Here is a 20180-nt window from a genome sequence, read left to right on the forward strand (position 1 = left end):
TGATTTATTTTATTCCCTTCGCCTGCTCAAAAATAAGAAATGCTGGAATTACTGTGAAATAACTAATATCATTTTAGTGCCTCTATATTTTTTATGGTTTTTAAAGATGTAAAGATGTCTATGACCCTCAAAATTTAACCCCAATTTTGAAAATCTTATAAGTGACATGTGATCTTGTGTTTGTGAAGTTGAATAAGTAGGTATTATTCGTTTTACGCTTATAATTTTTTAAAAAGTCTGAGATTCATTGGCGAACCATTTCTACTCCTCGTTCCCTATAAACTTCTCTGTATTTCGGTAGTTTTATGAAGATTCCAAAATTACAATAGAAATTGATATTAATGGCTCAAAATAATTGATCATCATCTCAAATGCACACTATGGACGCTTGTGTATCAACACAAGATAATTTGATAAAGGAGAATACGTTTTACATTAGACATTGAACTTCTTATTACCCTTAAAACAATGACGATATTCTTTCAAGATATATGTATATTGCTAGGTAACAAACGAAGTAAATATTTCAGCTAGAGTTTCTTCTAGGAATGTAGATTTTTTTATTCAACAAATATCTGACTAGCATATCTTGAATTAATTAGTTGTGACATAGCAGTCCATCGGTCTTACCGCCTACTGCAATGCTTTAATAGTATAGGTACAAAGGCGTACAACTTTGCTTCCGCCGTTTTTTCAGAAATTCGAGGATTTATTGTGAAAAAATGGTTAAACATTTATGATTTACAGTATTGTCCATCGCGGGCCACTACTTTCTCCCATCTTTCGGACAGCGTATGAATCTCACTTTGAAAAAACTGGTCATCTTCTGTGACGATCCACGAATCGATTTTTTACTTCTTCATAAGACCGGAAGTGCTGGTCAGCCAGGACGTGTGCCATTGATCGAAACAAGTGATAGTCCGAGGGAGCAACGTCTGGAGAATACGGCGGGAGGAGAAGAATTACCATTTCAACGTTTCTAAGTATGTCGTGACCACTTTCGCAATATGAGGTCGATCATTGTCATGCTGTTAAATCACTTTATCATTTCTCTCGTTGTATTGCGGCCGTTGGTTTTTCAATGTTCGGCTCAAACGCATTAATTGCTTTCGATAACTTTCTCCTGTGATTGTTTCAGTCGATTTTAACAACTCATAATGCACGACGCCAAGCTGGTCCCACCAAATACTGATCATGACCTTGGAGCCATGAATATTCGGCATGGCCGTCGACGTAGAAGCATGGCCGGGATATCCCCATGATTTTCTGCGCTTGGGATTATTGGTATGAACCCATTTTTCGTCCAGTCACAATGGCTTGCAGAAATTATTTCCCTATTTGTCTTACAAGCAGCTATTAACAAGCAAACAAACGCCGTTCAACATATTTTGGTTTCAACTCGTACGGCACCCAATTTTCTTGTGTCTGAATCATTCCCATGACTTTCAGGCGTTTTGAAATGGCTTGTTGCGTCATTCCCAATGATCCTGCCAACTCTTGTTGCATTTGACACAAGTTTTGATCAAGTAATGCCTCCAGTTCTGCATCTTCGAAAACCTTCCTTCTTCCGACGCCATGCTGTTCTTTGACGTCAAAACCACCGTTCTTTAAGCGTTGAAACCACTCTTGGCACGTTTTTTCACTAATAGCGTCCCCACCATAGGTATTTGAGAGCATTCGATGAGCCTCAGCCGCAGATCATATCAAAGCAGAAAATTTAAACCTCCCGCAAATAACGAGAATTTGATTTGATCATGGCTTTTGACCTATTTTCATCACTTTTATTGCTAGCATGATAATATACTCGATAAAATCCTTTCAATAACACTGCACTTATTTAAAAAGAAACTCATCAACAGAAATATAAATTTATTCAAACTGAACTGAAATCAAAGTCTCAACTTTGAATTGATAATGTCATTATAAATATCAATCTCAAGCTTAACGTATTCTTTTTTGCAAGGATCAAGAAAAAATAAATCATCTTGCACAATATTAATATCATAACCTTCTTGTTGTAAATCCATCTTTTGAATCTTGAAAGTTCCAGTCTGCGGAATACGTTGTACAATTCTCAAAAAAACTGGTATAGAATAGGATGGAAGGTTTTCTTTGCATATTTGTTTCAACTGCTCAAGATCTAGGGATTTCGATTGGTCCACGATAGCCGCCATTCCTGCTCTGCCTTCACTTCCAGGAATCTGCAACATGATCATAGATTATTAGTTACTGAGTTGTATATACAATAAGTAAGATGTCTAAAAACATGTTGAATGCACTCGTCAATTTTTGAATGGAATGACATTAGACCAAATTGGAAATATTAGTTTTATTTCGTGGCGGCGCCGCAATGTCATACCTTTCATTTCGATCTTTTTTCCCTTGATTTTGACAGGATACATCAATTAAAACCCGATTCTAGCCAATCAGAAGCTTAAACTAATTTCTCAAAATTGACAAAACAAAAGCTAATCAGTCCATACACCAGGTTTTTAGACATCTTAACAATAAGTAACTGACTTTGTTTAGGTGACAAGTTCTAGCAATCTGTAAATATCAATATCAAATTTCAGTATAGGTTTAATTCAGCAGTTTTTGATGTGAATGTAAAGATACCTGCAGTTTTTGTTTTTATTGTTATATGTATCCTTTTATCCAGAGTAAACAACGTGAAATCCAAAATATTCTGTTATTATAAAACTGTAATATTATGTACATTACTATAAATAAAAAAAATGATCTGGATATTCTTTCAGCTTCTACGATTGTCAGAAAATATTTGGATATAAATTATTTCATTCAATTATTATAGGCCATAGCCTTTTTATTACGATTTTCATTCAAATCCTAGCGCAAGCCTCGCCCCAGTCGCCATTTTCAGGCTGAATTTGAATGTATTGTCATCAGAGTGTTTGATAAAGTCACTGCAATGTACTTAACAACCTTTACAGACCCAGACATGACTACAGTGCCAACTGATCAGAATTCATTAGACGGCACCTTACTGGGCTGGCCAATGGACTTGTTGAGAAGTGTTGAAGCGAAGACTGACTGTAAAAATTTTTTGGAAATAGTCGAAATTCAATTTGAACTTAATCAATCCATTGACAGAGAAACTGAAGAACAAGTACGTAAAATATGAGAAACGAAGATGACTACATTTTTGACGAAGCTATCACCGAAGGAATTCAGGAAATCTTCAAAAACCTCAACCCTAAAAAAGGACCGGGACGAAATACGAACAGAAAACTGAAAAACTAACCAGAAAACTCAATAGAAATTGAAAAATATCTCCAACAGCATACAATTGACGACCAATAAGCTAACTTACAAACCTTAGAAAACTGGCCGTAAAAATAATACTGAAGAGATTGAAGAAACCCCTCGAAGAGAAAGCAATAATACATACCAGAAGAACAACATGATTTCAGAAGAGGCCATGAAACTGAAACTGAATCAACCAGAACAGTGGATAATATTCTGAAAAAATATATCGAAAAAAGATAAGCCCAATCAAAGAAATCATCAAAATATTTGCAAACATTCATTTTGATCAAATTAAATAGAGACCACTTGAAAAAACATAAACATAATCTGAATTCAGCTGAAAAAGTCTCATCAATATTTGTCGCACATATGATATGAGCAACTATTGTTGAGACTTTTTCAGCTGGAAATAAATCATTTCGAACTCAGGTTCAGACTATGTTTCTTCACGCATAGTCTCCATTTGTGGATAACATCAAAAAGTACCACAAATAAATAATGTCGAGTGGGGTATTTCGAAATCAGAATTTAATGGAGATTATGAGTATGATATACAATTTGAGCATTCTCATTTAAAAAACTGCGTATTATCATGTTTCACCTTTCTCAGACCAGCCTATTAGATTTAAAATAAATTGAGCTTATGACCTGAGTGCTGCTCATTGACGGAATTCGGTCAAAATTTGAATCTTCTAGCCCAAAATTACCAAAAGTAATCTTCCGATAAAGCACAATGGATGGACTCATCCTATATAGTTTCTTTTCTCGATTTTTCAGTACAAATTTTGTTAAGATTCCTTTTTAAATTATTTTTATCAATCAGAGACAATGTAAGTATATCAGAGAATTCGAAAATTCATTTGACTCACCTCTACACCATATACAGCAACATCTTTATTCAATATACTACTTAGTATATCCTCTACTTCTGTCGTAGATACATTTTCACCTTTCCATCTGAAAAAATGTATTTTCAATACGCTGCTTATTTGTCTTCTGATTAAAATAAATTCGGCAAATAGATCAAAATATATTTTAATTTAAGAGCTGTGTCGTGAAGAATCTACATGAAAACTTTCACCTATAATCGAAAAAGTAAATAGTATTTCATCCATTTTGTGTGATCAGAACTTCTATTTCTAATTCATTAATTGAAATCTCAAATTTTTCTAAAATGATCATTTCTTGTTAATGCACTGATAATTATTATAATATCCAATAAATTATAATACAAAAATTTTAGTTCTTGATAACGAAAATTCGACATAAATACTGTCCTAAAGTAATAAGTTTTCTATGCGACTTTCAGCACAAGTCTACTAGGTTCTCACTGTATAGATCGAATATAATTAAGTCTGAACTTCAATAGATTAACTTCCCGAAAAAAGTAGTTTAGGTAGGTTTTTTAATATTTTTATATGGCTTTGTTGTAATTTTAATCAGATGACGAATGAATTTATCATAAGAATGATAATGATTGAATTGGACTATAAAATTTATTTGTGAGATATTTCACTAGTTTTACCTGAAGGTATCACCAGTCCTATCTTTGAAGTAAAAGTAGCCATGATCATCTCTGACGAGTACATCTCCTGTGTTAAAATATGTGTCTCCTTTCTTCAAAACATCTCGAAGTATTTTTTTCTTTGTGGATTCTTCATTAGTATAACCATCGAATCTCGTGACAGGCAATAATTTGGATATCTTACAGATAAGAAGTCCAGTCTCATTATAGTCACAAATTTCACAAAATCCTTTTGCATTCCTTATTGGATTACCTTTGGAATCGCATTTTATTAGAGTCATGGGAACAGCAAAGTCTCCATATACGGGAAGATACCCTACAGCACCAATTTTATTGTCCAAATTGACTAGAAATGAACATAAAATATTAGAATGAATTAATAATATATAATAATTAATTCTTTCGTGAAGGTAACCTATGACTCCAAGAAAAGTTTAATATAAATAATCACTATTTTTTATCGTCACCTTCACCTACAGCACTCAGTTTATTATTATTGCTTAATTGACAAAAAATGAACAAAGTGTATTGAAATGGCTTCGAAATTCAAATTTTAATGACTCATTTCAATACTTTTTCAGTAGATCAATGCTGATTTGATGTTGAACAAGCATTCATTTAATTCTCAACAATCCTAATATGAATAACTTGGAACTTAAAATGATTCAATTAGTATTTTCGGGGAGGCAACCTGTAACGGAAAGATAATAGTTATTTTCCTAAAAAGTGCAGAAAGCGGTACATTCCCGCACGAAACTGCCGTTGACCGAACGACGCGAAGCAGAGTTCAGTCAAGCAGTTAAGTGCGGGAAAGACATTTTCCGCAAGAGTTGGTCTACATGCGCTTGAAACTCAAACTCCAGCACGCATAAGCGTATAGAAAAAAGCAAAGCAGGGGTTTTTCCCGCATTATGTGGAAAAGTGATTCTTTATGACTTAAAATGGAAAAGAGTTGTGAGCGCATGCTTGTAGAAAAAAGTCATAATAAAAATTATTCTCATTTAAAAAGCGCAACTTTCTAAACTTTCTACTTACACAATGCGAAGTTTCCTTCAGTACTTCCATAGAACTCGTAAATTTGTCCGACATTGAAAGCTTCAACAAATTGTTTCCACGTTGTGGGTTTCATACCGTTTCCATACATCTTTTTTAATTTGTAGCTCGGTTTATTTTCGGACCTCTGGTGGGCTAGTATAACATATCGCGCCATTTCACCTATGTATTGGGACATCTGAAAACCGAAAAAAACACCCGTTACTAGTAGCATAATTTGAATTTTAGAATATTCATTCTCTAAAATTTACTTACAGTACATTGGTACTTTTCACAGTCTTTCCAAAAATTGCTGGCTGAAAATTTATTTCTGATGACGACCGTGGCTCCCTTAATCAATGCTTGTGATACTCCACACATGCCTCCAAGTGTATGGTACAGAGGAACTGGAGTGTAGATAACATCCTCAGTTTTTATATCGACACCTAGATTAAAAACAATGTATCCTAAATAATATCTGAAAAAAATTGATAATGTTATTACTTTATATTGGCGCCTACCCTACTAATACAATTTTTTTTTTGTCATTAACGTTTTGAAACATTAACGCTTATGCTTCTATTGAAGAAGCATCAATTGCGACATTTATAGAATAATTATAAGACTAAACTACTTGTACTACTTCTTGTCATTGAATTGTAGTTATAATGTCTTCAATGACATTTGATGTTTCAAGAAGAGATGATTTTATCATTCAATAACTCTTCAACAGTAGGTATCTAGTAGACCATTAATTTTCTGACCGAAAATTCACGATATTTAAAATTATTGTTACCGGACGTCAATTACTGTGATCATCTTAGTCAGATTATACTGGGATGTGTCCTGGTTAAGATGTCTAAAACACTGGTGTGCTCACTCACACTCGAAAAACCTCAAGATTAAAGTGGCGACTTTTGAAGGGATTAACCTTTATTGACTCAAAGCCAAGAGCGATCCACCTTAGGTCCTTCAACTCAGTACAATTAACATGCACCCTATTCTATCCGAAAAATAAAGTATTGAAATGGGCTTTCTTGGATTTTAATGGCATTGGTACCGTTTCACTGGATTTCCACATCGTTTATTATGGCGCTCACGTAGCCTTTATGTCTGTCTGTGTTTTGAGGTTATATCAACAATAATAACAACATCAATAACTTTTGACAAAACAAATGAAAATTTTGAAATGATGCCGTTGATTGGTTGATTCTCTGTATAGTGCCACCATAAGGAAAAAAGGGAAAGAGACACCCATGCTAAGCCGAGTTACCAGAGTTATCTTAAACAAAATCTTATCAGTGAATACACCATTATTTCAGACATATACGTCTTGCTTATTTTATTTCGACTAATTATACCATAAAATAGTAAAATAATTATAATGCTATAAAGAAAAATTTCCAGAAATTGGCCAATGAAAGAACAAATCGTCGGTTTACTGCCAAAACAAGATGAATACATTTTTTATCATTTTTGCTTTAAGTGCATTTCCGTAACCAAATTTTCCTGATTTCTGGCATTAATTATGTTCACAGCATCACAATCAATATATTTTTTCACTCATTGAAAGATTTCTTTCATGAAGTTGTTTTATTGGAGGCAGTTACTTTCATACCTCATTTACACAAAACTTACAAAATGTTACTTATCTGGTTTTGGCTGTAAGCCGACGAAATATGTGTCATACATTCAAACTTTTGATTCGCTTCATACGAAAAATAACTCTTATGCTAAAGAATAGCACAATCAATCAATTAGTTTGTCAATAATTTTCAGAAATCGCATTCAGTGGATAAGTACCTCGAAGTGAAATGAGAGTTTCGGAAAAAGAAACGATCAATACGGTGGTTGTTTGAAGATCTTGAAAATTGGGTGGAAATGCCATAAGTTTCATTTCAACAACTCAGATGTATTTTTTCCAGTTTCGAAACCAAAATTTCAAAACAGTTTCTCAGTTCGGTCCATCTCTAAACACACACTAGGGAAGAGCATTTAATGAAACCAAAGTTATTGAACTTAAAACTGAGTAAACCTGAGTTTTTATACTCGCGGGGGATAAAGATTTTACTGTCTGCCAGGTGGATGGAACTGGCGTACCGGTCTGCCTCCAGAAGTTTAAACTTCAAAAAATAAGATACATGAATTTCAAGTTTCCGAAAATACTTTTCGAAAAAAAATTTTTTTTAATTTTGTAAATTTCTGTCACCACTTTACCACCGCGATAATCGTCTGCCATTCGTTTTTGAATAGATATAAGATTGTATTTTGACATTTTAATCGGTAGCTTTCCTAAAATGCTTTTCTCTAATTCTGTGGTTATTCCGTTCATTCTTCCACATCTTGTAGAACAAAATCGTGCGAGAATATATCAGAAACGCACAGTTTTCATGGTTATATTTTGTTATTCTATGTTGGTACTCAGTACTTTCCGCCACGGCTTTATCTGTCAATTCATCAATTTGCCTTAAAGAAATCAGTTCTGCCAACCAACATTTTTCAATGCAAAAATCACTAAAATATATTTATGGAAATATTTCATTAATTTCAATGAAAATGCAATGAATTAGAGAAAATAATGTATAATACTCGTACAGAAGGCTCATTCTACCACTCGTTCATTCCAAAACTCGCCACTTCGTGGCTCGTTTTTGAATTTTGAACTCGTGGAAGAATACCAATGCCTTCTGCACTTGTATTATAAATAACTATTAAGGCTCATTATAGTATAGAGTATAGTACGTATTATAGTAACTATCAAGTAGTTTACATGCTGCCAGTTGCTGCGATAATAACTATCACACCTGTGGCTCCTTGAAGCCACCTCAGAAACTGAAGTTCATTAGAACTGGCTCTGAAGGCAAGCTACGGAGCTGTGGCAAGTACAACTCTAGGGAGCACGATAAACCTAAGGTCGCGGTGCAGTGTGAACTCTTATGCAATCTATCAATAAACGAACCTTATGACAGATTACGCTTGAACTCCAGTTGAATATAGAGAATAGCTGATCCAAAAATCATAAAAAAAATTATTTGGACAATTTTCCAAGTTTTATAAATTTTGAAATGATCAATCTTGAAATAATAATCCACCGGATTATTGGAATATTACCTTGAATTTTTTATGATGGAAGCCTTAGGTAAACCAGTAGTTCCTGAAGTGTATATGTATATCAATTTATCTTCTGGTTTTCCCTCATCGATATCCGAATCCAGGGAGTTTCGTCCGTTAGATAGATTTTGTATTTCTTGTTTCAGATTAACTGCATCAGGAAGAATTTCTCCTTCGTGGTCATTGAATTGGAATATTTTTAACTCAGGCATAATTTTTTCGACTTTTTCTATCACTTAAAACAGAAAATTCTGGTATTGAGATTGAAAATTAGTTATTGACATTATTATATAATGGTACACTTACTTTGTTTGAATTTCGATCCAAAAATTATAGAATTGCAATTTCCGGATTTGATAGCATGGGACAAAGCATCTCGAGAAATAAGATTAGTATTTATTAAAGCTGTGATTATTCCAACTTTAGCCAGACCCAACCAAATACAAACGTATTCAGGTCTATTGTCCATCAAAAGAGCCACACTGTCTCCTCTTTTATAACCTAAGCCCTTGAAGTAATTTCCAATCAAATTTGAAAATTCATCCACCTGAAAGAAAAACTAAGTGAAATAGAAGCTGCAAAAAAATTATTGCGTAACAAAAAATATTACAATCACACCTTTACAATTTCTCATTTCTCTTTATAACTTCCAATTGTATTTGGAAAAATTCAAACTCCAGGAATACAATATAAAAATTATGAAATGAAATAGAATGAAATTAATTCCCACAAATTTTATTATTTTCAAGAATTGTTCCGCCAACACTGTGGCTTCTTCTGGTTATTTTTTTTTTATTTCGACGGACATTGGATCCAATCCAATGTGTTGAATGAAGGCATCGTTGCCTCCAGATTAAACAAAAATATGGACAAAAGCTTTCAACAATTTAAAAACACGGATAAAGCACTTAGTGATTCTCTCTAAATGAAATGGAAGACATCGGCATTGAAATTTAAACAATGAAACAAAACAAACGAAAGAAAAAAGACGTAACTCAATTCATTATGTTGACTTTGAGAACTTAACTACTAACAACACTAACAATAACAAAATTTTAATGAATTTGAAACCACCTGAATATATAGACAAGTATAATATCGAATCCTTCAAAAATCAAAGCACTATCATGTTATAACGAGAGAGAATAAGAATAAAATTGATATACACATATAAACACATATCAATGAAGATGACAATGTAAACCAGGCATAGAAGAAAATCATCACGCACAACATTAAAACAAGTGCGATTGGAATGAAAAAACTGAAAAGGTGTTAGACAACTGGCAAAGAAAAAACAAAAATCTTACTTATCCTTATGTTTTTTTTCAAGTTGAATTTGTCAAAAATATTGAAGAGAAATATCTTACGGAAAAATGTTTCGATTAAGAGGTTGATGATTTTGTGGAGGAAGTTCACTTATGGCAGAACCTTTTCCATTTAATTCTCAATTTTAGGGGTACAGGGGTTAACTTTGGAATTTCTATTATGAACCCCTGATTCTTTTTGCAGATTCCGATTCTACGGCAAACATAAAAAAGATTTCTACGAACTCTTCATCACAAATCGTCACGAATAATGAGTTTGAACGAACATGCTCTTGCCCTTTATTCATTTGGATTAAACCCACCTTTAGACCTGAAACAAGCATTCGATAGTAGATATCATAAACATGACTTGAACGAAAGATATATCCAAATAATAGGAGATTTGAACAGGAACTGAACGACAAAATTAAAGTTAACCAAAAACTAACCAAAAAAATAAATAAATAAATAAGGTGATAGCTTGAGCCCAACACTCTTCAACCTTTTCTGTAGAAAGATTCTAGGTTCAAACCTTCAACCTCGGCAATCTCTTCTTCATTAGAGGCAAATTTAAAGCAAGTATACCATATTTTTAACATTGTTGTCGATGATGCAGAATCTGAATAATAGCTTAGCTTGCGTAGTATTTTTCCATAAAAACAGTGTTTTTTCAATACACGAAATTCGTTTTTATCCATTTTGCAAAGAGCAACAAATGAAGCGGCCCTCAACAGAACTAGTTCTATGTTCCGAAAATTGGATAGGTTTCCTTTGAAGTTTGATAATAACGAAAAAAAAAGTTATGACACTTGTGGTACCATCTGTACGCCATGATTGGGACTTATTGACTGAAGTATTTTGAGCCCGAAAATAAATATGACTTGCTTACCTTCTCGAAAGTCCATGTTTCGTCTTCAAAATGAAAAGCAACTTTTTTGGGATATTTACGCAGGGTATTCCTAAATAATTTAGGTATAGTACGTTTCAATGAAGCTCGATATAATATTATACAATTGAGCTTTGCAAATATCCATGCTAATCTGAAAATGAAAGAATATATGTACTTCGTATATGAAAACATAAACAATTAAGCTAAATAGGTTAACTATTTCTGATTTGCAGAAACTTTAGTACCAAGACATATTTATCTTTGAGGAAAGCAAAATTTTTTCATACGATGTATACATCATTCTTTACTGTTTCATTTTTCAATTAGTCTGAAACGAATTATATAATTGCTTAGAGTTTGCACGTGACGTCGTGACATATTGACCGAATATTCTATTACTAGAATTGAATGACTTTCAATTCCAAAATGAATACCATCCAAATGATAAAACCATTGATTCATCAATAAACATATCAATTTGTATTTATTATTTGCAATGAAAAACAATCATGATTATACAGGAATCTTCGACTAGTGAAGGTGCATAATAGTTCAGTCTGAATAAATTCGAAATAATGAATAAATCATACAACCTATATCAGGAATTGATTATTTTTATGACCTACTCCTCGTATTCCTTAAATTGCGATAATTGAAGACATTTCGAAGAATTTTCAACAATATTTATCCCCCTTTTGAAATTTGATCGGTAAATTTATTGGTTAATAATGGGCCTAGACATTATCTTGTCTGACATTTCCCCCAATCACAAAAATTAAATTTTTTTTTGAGCAATAGTTTTTTTTTATTATAACCGAAATATACAATAAACTGGAGTTCGTTTTCTCAATAGTTGAACAAACGTATTAGTGAGTAGAAAAAGTAAATATACAGAGTGTGCAAATTTAGCTGTACCTCCGAAATTATGGCATTTAGGTATAGGAAACATTACATGAAAGATATTGAATATTTCTTGAGGATTTTGAAATAGATATACAATAAAGAAGTTCATTTTTATTCCGGAAAAAGAAAAGATCTTATGACGCCAAGGTAAATACCACCTTAATATCAGCCATATCACAAGATCCAAATACCACTGCTGAAGATCTCAATAATCTTTTGATGCCAATTTTGAGGAAGTCAAAACGCAAAAACGGGAGTCAAGAAATTCTGAGGTGTATTTGTCTTTCAAAGTGACGATTTCCCAGAACAACTTTGAAGAAGCTATGGCCTTAAAATTCCTGTGTGAGGCGTTTTCTATATCTACCTACGTGGGAGAACCAATCAGAAGCAAGAATGAAAATATTCACGGTTATTCACTTTTTTGAATATTCAAACTTCGAATGATTGAAAAATAGGTGAACTAGAAATTTTCTTGGATCAATTCAAATCTTCTGAATTTTTGTGATTAAATGAAACATATTCAGAAGAAGATTATTTAAAAGTTATGAAAATTTTTAGGTTCGAATTAGCTGCTTATTTTGCCGCCTACCAAATGAGGTGGTGGTGGTGCGATTTTCACTCGGAAAAATATTTCAATAAATCAAATCAATTTGAGCAACTATCGGTAGAAAGCCGATGCGAAATACGTGCTCTATCGTTCAAGGGCATAAATTCAGTTTTCATAATAAGCAATTGCCATAAACCATGGTGAAATCGATATTTTTTGGATAACTTAATAGAGCAATCATGTAGGTATTAAAACCTAATATAAAGTTAATTATATGCGGGGAACTGCGACAGCTTGAGTGAAAATACTAAATTTATGCTAATTTTAGACTCCTTATCACAGTTTTCGCTAGGCACACTGTACTGTCGACACCATTTGTAATTTTTATTGCAAATAAAGATCCATCTAATCTAAAACTGTGGGCTGTGGCCCACTAGAGTATCGTCAAACACCCCTATAAAATTAGCAGAGCCACTTTCTCAGAAGTCAGAAGTTACTAAAGAAAGTTGGAATTTGGTATCAGAGATGAATGGCCAATATTTGATTATCTTTGAAAACGATGATAGAGTCCTGTAGTTGTTGCGAACAAGTTCACAATTTTTTCAAGGAGGCACCTTTGAAAATCTTGGAAAAAATAGCAAAGAGTAATAAAATACATTTGATGTTCCTCCAAGAACTATGAAAAAAAAGTTACATTTATATCCATTTAACGGATTGGAATTTCTTGAATTAGTGTTATTGCTTTTCTTAGAGTATAATAAGATCATTTTGGAATTGAAATATGGTTTCTGCATGAAAAATTTCACAACAACGGCAATACATACAATGTATGATAAAATTGTGAATAGTTTAGATGCAGGGGAGTGCCCTGTACGAATTTTTTGTGATTTGAGTAGGGCATTCCATTACGCCAATCATGACTTGTTGCTATCCGAAACTTGAATTTATAGTTATAATTGCCCCTAAGTTTCTTATCTGGTCGTACTAAATATGTTGAGATTCAAAATTTATCTGATGAAAAACTGAGAATTTTGTGTTCTGATGTGACGGATGTGGTGATGGGTGTTGCACAAGTCTCAGTGTTGGGTCCTAAATTATTCGTTATACATGTGAATGCTGTACCCCAAGACTTTATAGTCGAATATACTGTTGATAAACCTATAATTATTGTGACAGAAAAGTGTCAGGAAGATATAAAAATCGGTTGCTAGTTTAATTGTCAATTTTGAACTCATGGTTTACGTGGTTTCACTTAAATATGGCAAAAACTTTTTTGGTTAAATTTCATTATGCACAAAAAATAATACGACCTATGAATGTTGCTATTGACAATGAACATTGTTACGAGCACCAAGTTCTTGGGAGTTCATATTGACGAACATCTAAATTGGAAACATCACTGTGAATGTTATTATCCGGCATTCAGTTAGTTAAAGATTTGAAAATTTGCGACATATCCTTACAATTCAACAACTTATTGTTGTATATTAGGCAGAGGTAGAGTCTAGTTTGAGGTGTGGTGTTTCTTTTTAGGACTGTATTACAGCAGTGAGATTTAAGCATTATTACATATCATGTGCCTCATTTCACAAAAAAGGAATAACGACTCTCTATAGCCTATATGAATCACAAACTACTAGCCTGTGTTAGAACTTTCACAGATGAATATCATTTTTTTGAGATTGTAGGTTAAATGGTAATTCTTGTGCGTAATGAAATAAATAATGATAATAACTGATGGACATGAATTATGAATATCAGAGCTAATATGGGTGGTAGCGAGCTCAATTCTCCAAAATTATCGAAAATTAAATAGAAAATCAAGTGAAAAATATTTAATCTTTATCGTCAACGAAATGGGGAATAGTAATTTACGTAACAAGTCCGGAAAATAGGGTTTTTTTGGACGAATAGACAAAATTTCAGGACGAGCGTAAGCGAGTCCTGGAAGTCTGTGAGTCCAAAAAAAACATTTTCGGTCGTGTTGCGTACAATATTTTTTCGGCAACCATGTAAAATAACACTATCGCTGCTGCTTTCCATATTTTATTGCGATTGCGATCAAAAAACATGCAAATTTTTGACAACTAATTTCATATGAACTGTCAGCCGTTATCTCGGTTGCTATGGATTCTATGATTCTTTTCCGGCCTAGTCCGGGAAGTATGTACTTCCCGGACTAGGCCGGGAAATGCTACTTTCTCAGAGAAAAAGCGTCCGGGAAGTGAGCACTTCCCGGACGGTTGCCGAAAAAATCTATTTATTGTATTATAAATACCAAGTCGTTCGACAAATCGAATGTTAAAAGTGAGTTTATGATAGTCTTTCTAAATAAGTAGCTTATTTCCAAGGTTCAAATGGTATATCTCATACTTGGAAAAACTTCAGTGTTCCGGTTTCCTGGATTTTCCTGGGGTGCATAAACTCATTATAAAAATTTGAAATGGCTATATCTTTTCATCTACGCCGAATTGGAACGAATAGTGAAGGAAAAAAGTCTTCCTTCCAACCTCAAGAATCTACTGTTTAAATATATGTACAAGTCAAAGACTCACCCTGTATATATGAAATGTGTGTTTATTTTCACATCAATTTACAAATGTTCTTGAAAGTCGACAACTATCATGAAGTCAACCCTAGAAAATAAATAAAAATATGCTCCAATTGCCTTTTTCCAAAACATTTGTTAGCACATAGATCTCCTATTGTTGCGGGACCAAGATCCAAATCTTTTCTTTGCTTCGATTCAAGAGAGAGCTCAAAAGTTATCTTTTGTCGAAGTTTATTTATGATTTAAATTTTTCTTCAGTTGAGACTATTTTTATTTTCCTCTCATTGAGAGTTTCCGCTATTTTAGATTATAATTACATGTTAGTTGCTTTATGTTTGTATGAATTTCTTCTTTATTTTTCATTTTGACCATTCGTTATATAATTGTGAATTATTGTCGATTAGAAAAATAAAAATATTATTATTATTGTCATCCTTGCACACCAAAACCTAAAAAAATCATGCGATCTGTTTCCGAGATAATTGAGGCGTTCCAAACTCATAACTCATACTCTCTTTGTTTTAGGATACCTACTTTATTATTCCCCTAATGTTCATGTAGAAAAGAAAGTTATAAGAGCACTGTTTCGTGCAGAAACTAAATTCACCGTATTAAGAATATTTTTGACTTGAAAGTTCAATACCTTTTTCAATCAACATATGGTCATTTGAGTAATATTTAAAATAGTGTATTCAACATCTTTCTCATAGTATTTCTTTTTGATCGGAAGGAGAATTAGGAAAATGGATATCCTTTTCTACCAATAAAATAGTTAATATATTCATGGTAGAATGTCTACTTACTTCAAATCTCTGGGTAATGTTCTGATAATAATCCGGAAGAGCCTAGAACGTAGAAGAGTAATAATGGATGATGTCACACCAACAGTTATTGCCACTTTAAAAAAATACTGAAAAAAACGATCATTATGAAAATTTTCTCAAATTAGTTTATTTAGTTTTCTTTACCAGTAGAAATGACATTTCTCTCACGTGATTGATCTTAATTTCATTCCGTGAATTTTAATACCTCGCTCAATTCTTGATTATTTCAATACCCACCTCCTAACGATACCTGCTATTGTATTCGTTATTCTATTGTCTATTCATTTTATTCCAAAATCAATAAAACAACGATCCGATGCATCGAAGTTTAACTTTTTTTGAACACTTCAAAAATATTGTTTCCGGGTAAGTGAATTAATTCCAAGATACGTACCCTGTAGCGTAAGACATATTTATTTACTTAAATCCTGAGAATTTCGATTCGAAACCTCAAGGAGGTCAATTTTTATGTTCAGTTGATCAACTTTGGATCGAAAATTTTGAAGCGATTACCTCACTGGTTAAGTCGTCATGTGATCCATTTAAATATGTATAAATATAATTTTCATGACAATTATTGCATCTTCAATACTTAACAAATATATAATGATATTTAATATTATCAATCAAACAAATCCTTGTTGAGATGTCAAAGTTTCAATACTAGGTTTGAATATTTTTTAAGACTGAAACGTTGATTATTGTATAAATTTTAACTATGACACAGACTTTACAAACAAAACAATAGTGTATAATTTTTTTTTCTGTAGCAACACAAAATATAGTATTGAGTCAACATCATTAAAATATTCACAGAAGCAATAATATTTATTAGTAGATTGAATATTTGATATAAACAAAAAAATGAGGAAAACATTGACATGAAGTCATGATCTTTAGAGCACTCGTTTGTTCAAGTACCAATTGCATATTTGGAGACCACAAGGTTCTAGAATAGGGCTGCCATACGTCCCGGTACGCCGGGACATGTCCCGGTTTGGACCATTGAGTCCCCGTGTCCCGGTCAGTTATTCAATTGTCCCGGTCAGTAATTTAACCGTTATGAGATTCATATTTCCTTATATAGAGTAGGTGATACAAAATTTGTTTTCATGGAATCTCAACGGATTCCAGTAATCATAAAGCTGAAATGATGTTTCCGTTGCTCAAACATTATTTTTCAGAAACCGAAGGATTGAAAATAAAATTATTAAAATTGGACACATGGCCAAATGAATCGTCTGAAAAAAGGGCCCTTAAAGCTGTTACCAATTTTTTTTACTTTTTATTAGAACTTTATACTCTATTTCTACACAGCCAAGCATTTCTGATTGACAAACCGATTGAAAGGATTGAAAAATCATTGATTACTGTTATTAAAGTAAAAATTAATTGAGAGGATAGGTACTAAGAAGAGAATGGAAGATCACTAAATAAATATTTAGAGAACCAAACAAGACAAGTCTATTTTATTCTCACATTTAAAGTACAGTAATTTTACAGTTTTTTTTATTACATTCAAAAACATCGAGAGATGTGCAACAGTACCTAGACAAAATGTCTGTTTCTACCATTGCACTCCCTCACGTTTCTCGAAATGTACATACAAAATAACAATTGGCAATAAGACGAAAATCGAAAAAAAAAACAAAACAAAACAAATGGAGAAAGCAGTGACGGCAGGTAAGGACTCATCCGGACATGCAGGTAGTCCAGAAATCTATACTATACGAATGCAAACCTCTCAGGATTCTCAAATATAAAACTCCTGAGCTCTGATTTAAAGACATTCAATCTTTCATTCTGTTTCAGTTCAGTAGGAATGACATTAAACAATTTTGGACAGAAATATAGAAATGATCTTTGGGTGACCGACTTCTTGAAAAATTATTACAAACTAAAGAATGCTAGCAAGATGAATACAATACAATAAGTTAATTTGAGAGTGAAGTCAGAGATTTTTCACAACATGAAAAATTTAGATGAGTGGAAAGCTAAAAACATACACTATAAAAAGATGTCATTTCTCAATAAAACAAGAAAACATGAAATAAAGACGAATCTCATCAAAATGTGCCAATATATTCTCACAATGTTCATGTGGAACGGGTGTTTTTTTTTCTATGAGATCTTGACAGTGGTTTAAGAACGAAATGCATCAAGCACAGTTAGTACAGTGGAGAGCATAATTCAAGTTATTTATAATTATAAAATGACATACGTAGAATTTAATAATTATGTGAAAAAAATTACTTGAAAAGGCCAAAACTTTAAAATATATAAATGGGCTAAAAAAAATGGCACCGAGGATCAAGCCTAAAAGGAAGGGTAACATACCTTGTTTATTGTTGCCACTTTATGTTGTTTTTATTGCGAGTTGATATTATTTTCGTTCTTTCTGAATTATTTCAGTGCATATGTCTGAATGAATCTTATTTTATTGGGGAATGTGTTATAAATCAACTACCAAGTGCAAAAAAGTCAATAATCCTAGAAACCCTGGATTATTATTAAATGAATACCTCTCAGATGAGGTTTTAATTTTTGTGTGGTATTTTAACCTATTTCTGTGCCACTTGTCCCGGTCGATGTTCCAACATTTATGGCAGCCCTATTCTAGAAAGGTTCAATTGGCCCAAGAATGCCACTGACATCACGTCAATGCTTCCCTATATTTTTGTTATTCTTATCCAATTTTCTATGATTACGTGAGCAATATAAAATTTTGCAATAAGCTGAAATGGTTATTTCGCGGGTTTGAAATTAACAGGAAAATAGCATTTCGAATGGCTTATGTTTACGAAATCCCAAGTCACAGCATCGAGATCCGATGATGCTATTTTGAAAAATTGAAATTCCTACCTTTTTCTTGTTGGATTTTTCAAGACCAAACGGACATTTTTCAATATGAGCACGAAATCGTTATTGGATTCGAAAATTACAAATATTTCGAAATGATAGAGCGCTCAAAAAAGTAAATGATAATAATGAACTATTTTATTATTGAGAATTTGTAGTATCCTAAATCCAACGCTTTTTGAAACGTACATCATAAAATATTAAAAAAAAAATTTTCTTCGTTGAACATGTACTTGAACTTTGAAATTGTTTAAATTACATAAATATCGGACTATTTTGTTTATATGATAATCAATATGCAATCATCAAATAATAAACATATTATAACTCCAAGTTTCAGGAATATCACTTAAAATTTTTTCGTTAGTTCATTCAGAAATTGCAATCTTTTTCACGTTATGTAAAGTTTTTATGTGATTATTTCGAATTATAATTATACTTATATGTAGGTACTCACATTTCTGTTTCGAATTAATGATGAAATGAACCGCCTAATATTCATAAAGTCCAAAGAATCCATAATATTATTCCAAGATATCAATCTGATTGGTGATAAGTAATAAGTCTCTCACAACTGTCGATTTCAATTTAATTCCATTCAATATTGTCTTCACAAATATGATCGATATTCTAAAAGTCGAATAACAAATATCAAACGAGTTTCATATTTTGTTTATTCGTTTTGTAGGTTAGATTATGATCGAGACGTCGGAATACACTTAAATGCACGTAATAATAGCACAAGAGTTGAAATGAATTAAAATCTTATCAGGAAAATATGTGATAAGCTTATTCGATTCTGAACTTGCGATGGCAACGATCTTATTGACTAAAGGGCGATGATCGTAGTCTGCTCAATCTCATTTGAATTGAAAAATAGAACGATTGTTAACTGTACATTAAATTAAGGGAATTCAAATAATTTGAATGGAGCCATGTAAATGGCCACAGCATTACATCTTCAGTTCAGTTTTCACAATATTCGGGACTATCTATCAATACAATATGAGGAAATTCATTCCAATACTTCAACAGTGTTCTTTGCAACTCTCAGAATACAAAGAAGTAAAATTGAATCAATTGAGATGGCCATTTATTTCATTATATTCGAAATATTATGCAATTTTGCTCTTTTCATGTGGGTAGTGTTTGCTTTATACTCGATTATCTCGAAAACAGTACATTTTATCAAAAAAATTCACAGAAACTGAAGCAGTGTTGATTATAGAAATGGACTGACTTTCTCGAAAAAAAAACAGTGACCCAGATTTAAAACAAAAAGGATCATCACATCTCTGTGTCTATGCCACTGGATAAGTTTGGCAGGAGATTATTACCTAATTTGAAACACTACATTGTCTAGAC

General features: G+C 32.6%; 1 protein-coding gene across 2 annotated transcripts; it reads right to left on the bottom strand.

The window, feature by feature from the left end:
• Nucleotides 1-1854: 1854 nt before the first annotated feature.
• Nucleotides 1855-19657, bottom strand: LOC123684498 (long-chain fatty acid transport protein 4-like). Of its 2 annotated transcripts, none has more exons than XM_045623786.1 (10): nucleotides 19273-19657; nucleotides 15936-16042; nucleotides 11132-11282; nucleotides 9242-9482; nucleotides 8936-9170; nucleotides 6101-6302; nucleotides 5828-6023; nucleotides 4793-5138; nucleotides 4137-4224; nucleotides 1855-2201 (listed from the first exon to the last, which is right to left on the bottom strand). In XM_045623786.1, the coding sequence occupies exons 1-10, from the start codon at nucleotides 19333-19335 to the stop codon at nucleotides 1890-1892; spliced, it is 1941 nt and encodes a 646-aa protein (XP_045479742.1). In that variant the 5' UTR covers nucleotides 19336-19657; the 3' UTR covers nucleotides 1855-1889. The 2 variants fall into 2 exon arrangements, with proteins under 2 accessions (XP_045479742.1, XP_045479747.1); XM_045623791.1 differs by lacking the exon at nucleotides 19273-19657 and adding an exon at nucleotides 16101-16144.
• Nucleotides 19658-20180: the final 523 nt, after the last annotated feature.

This window comes from Harmonia axyridis, chromosome 1 (assembly GCF_914767665.1).
Source record: "Harmonia axyridis chromosome 1, icHarAxyr1.1, whole genome shotgun sequence".
Taxonomy (NCBI): Eukaryota; Metazoa; Arthropoda; class Insecta; order Coleoptera; family Coccinellidae; genus Harmonia; species Harmonia axyridis.

Coding starts and splice junctions, on each gene's coding strand:
- LOC123684498 (XM_045623786.1), bottom strand. CDS start 19,335: ATGGATTCTTTGGACTTTATGAATATTAGGCGGTTCATTTCATCATTA. Junction 16,043..19,272: donor CATTAATTCGAAACAGAAAT/GTGAGTACCTAC, acceptor CGTTTTTTTCAG/TATTTTTTTAAAGTGGCAAT. Junction 11,283..15,935: donor ACATTACCCAGAGATTTGAA/GTAAGTAGACAT, acceptor TTTCATTTTCAG/ATTAGCATGGATATTTGCAA.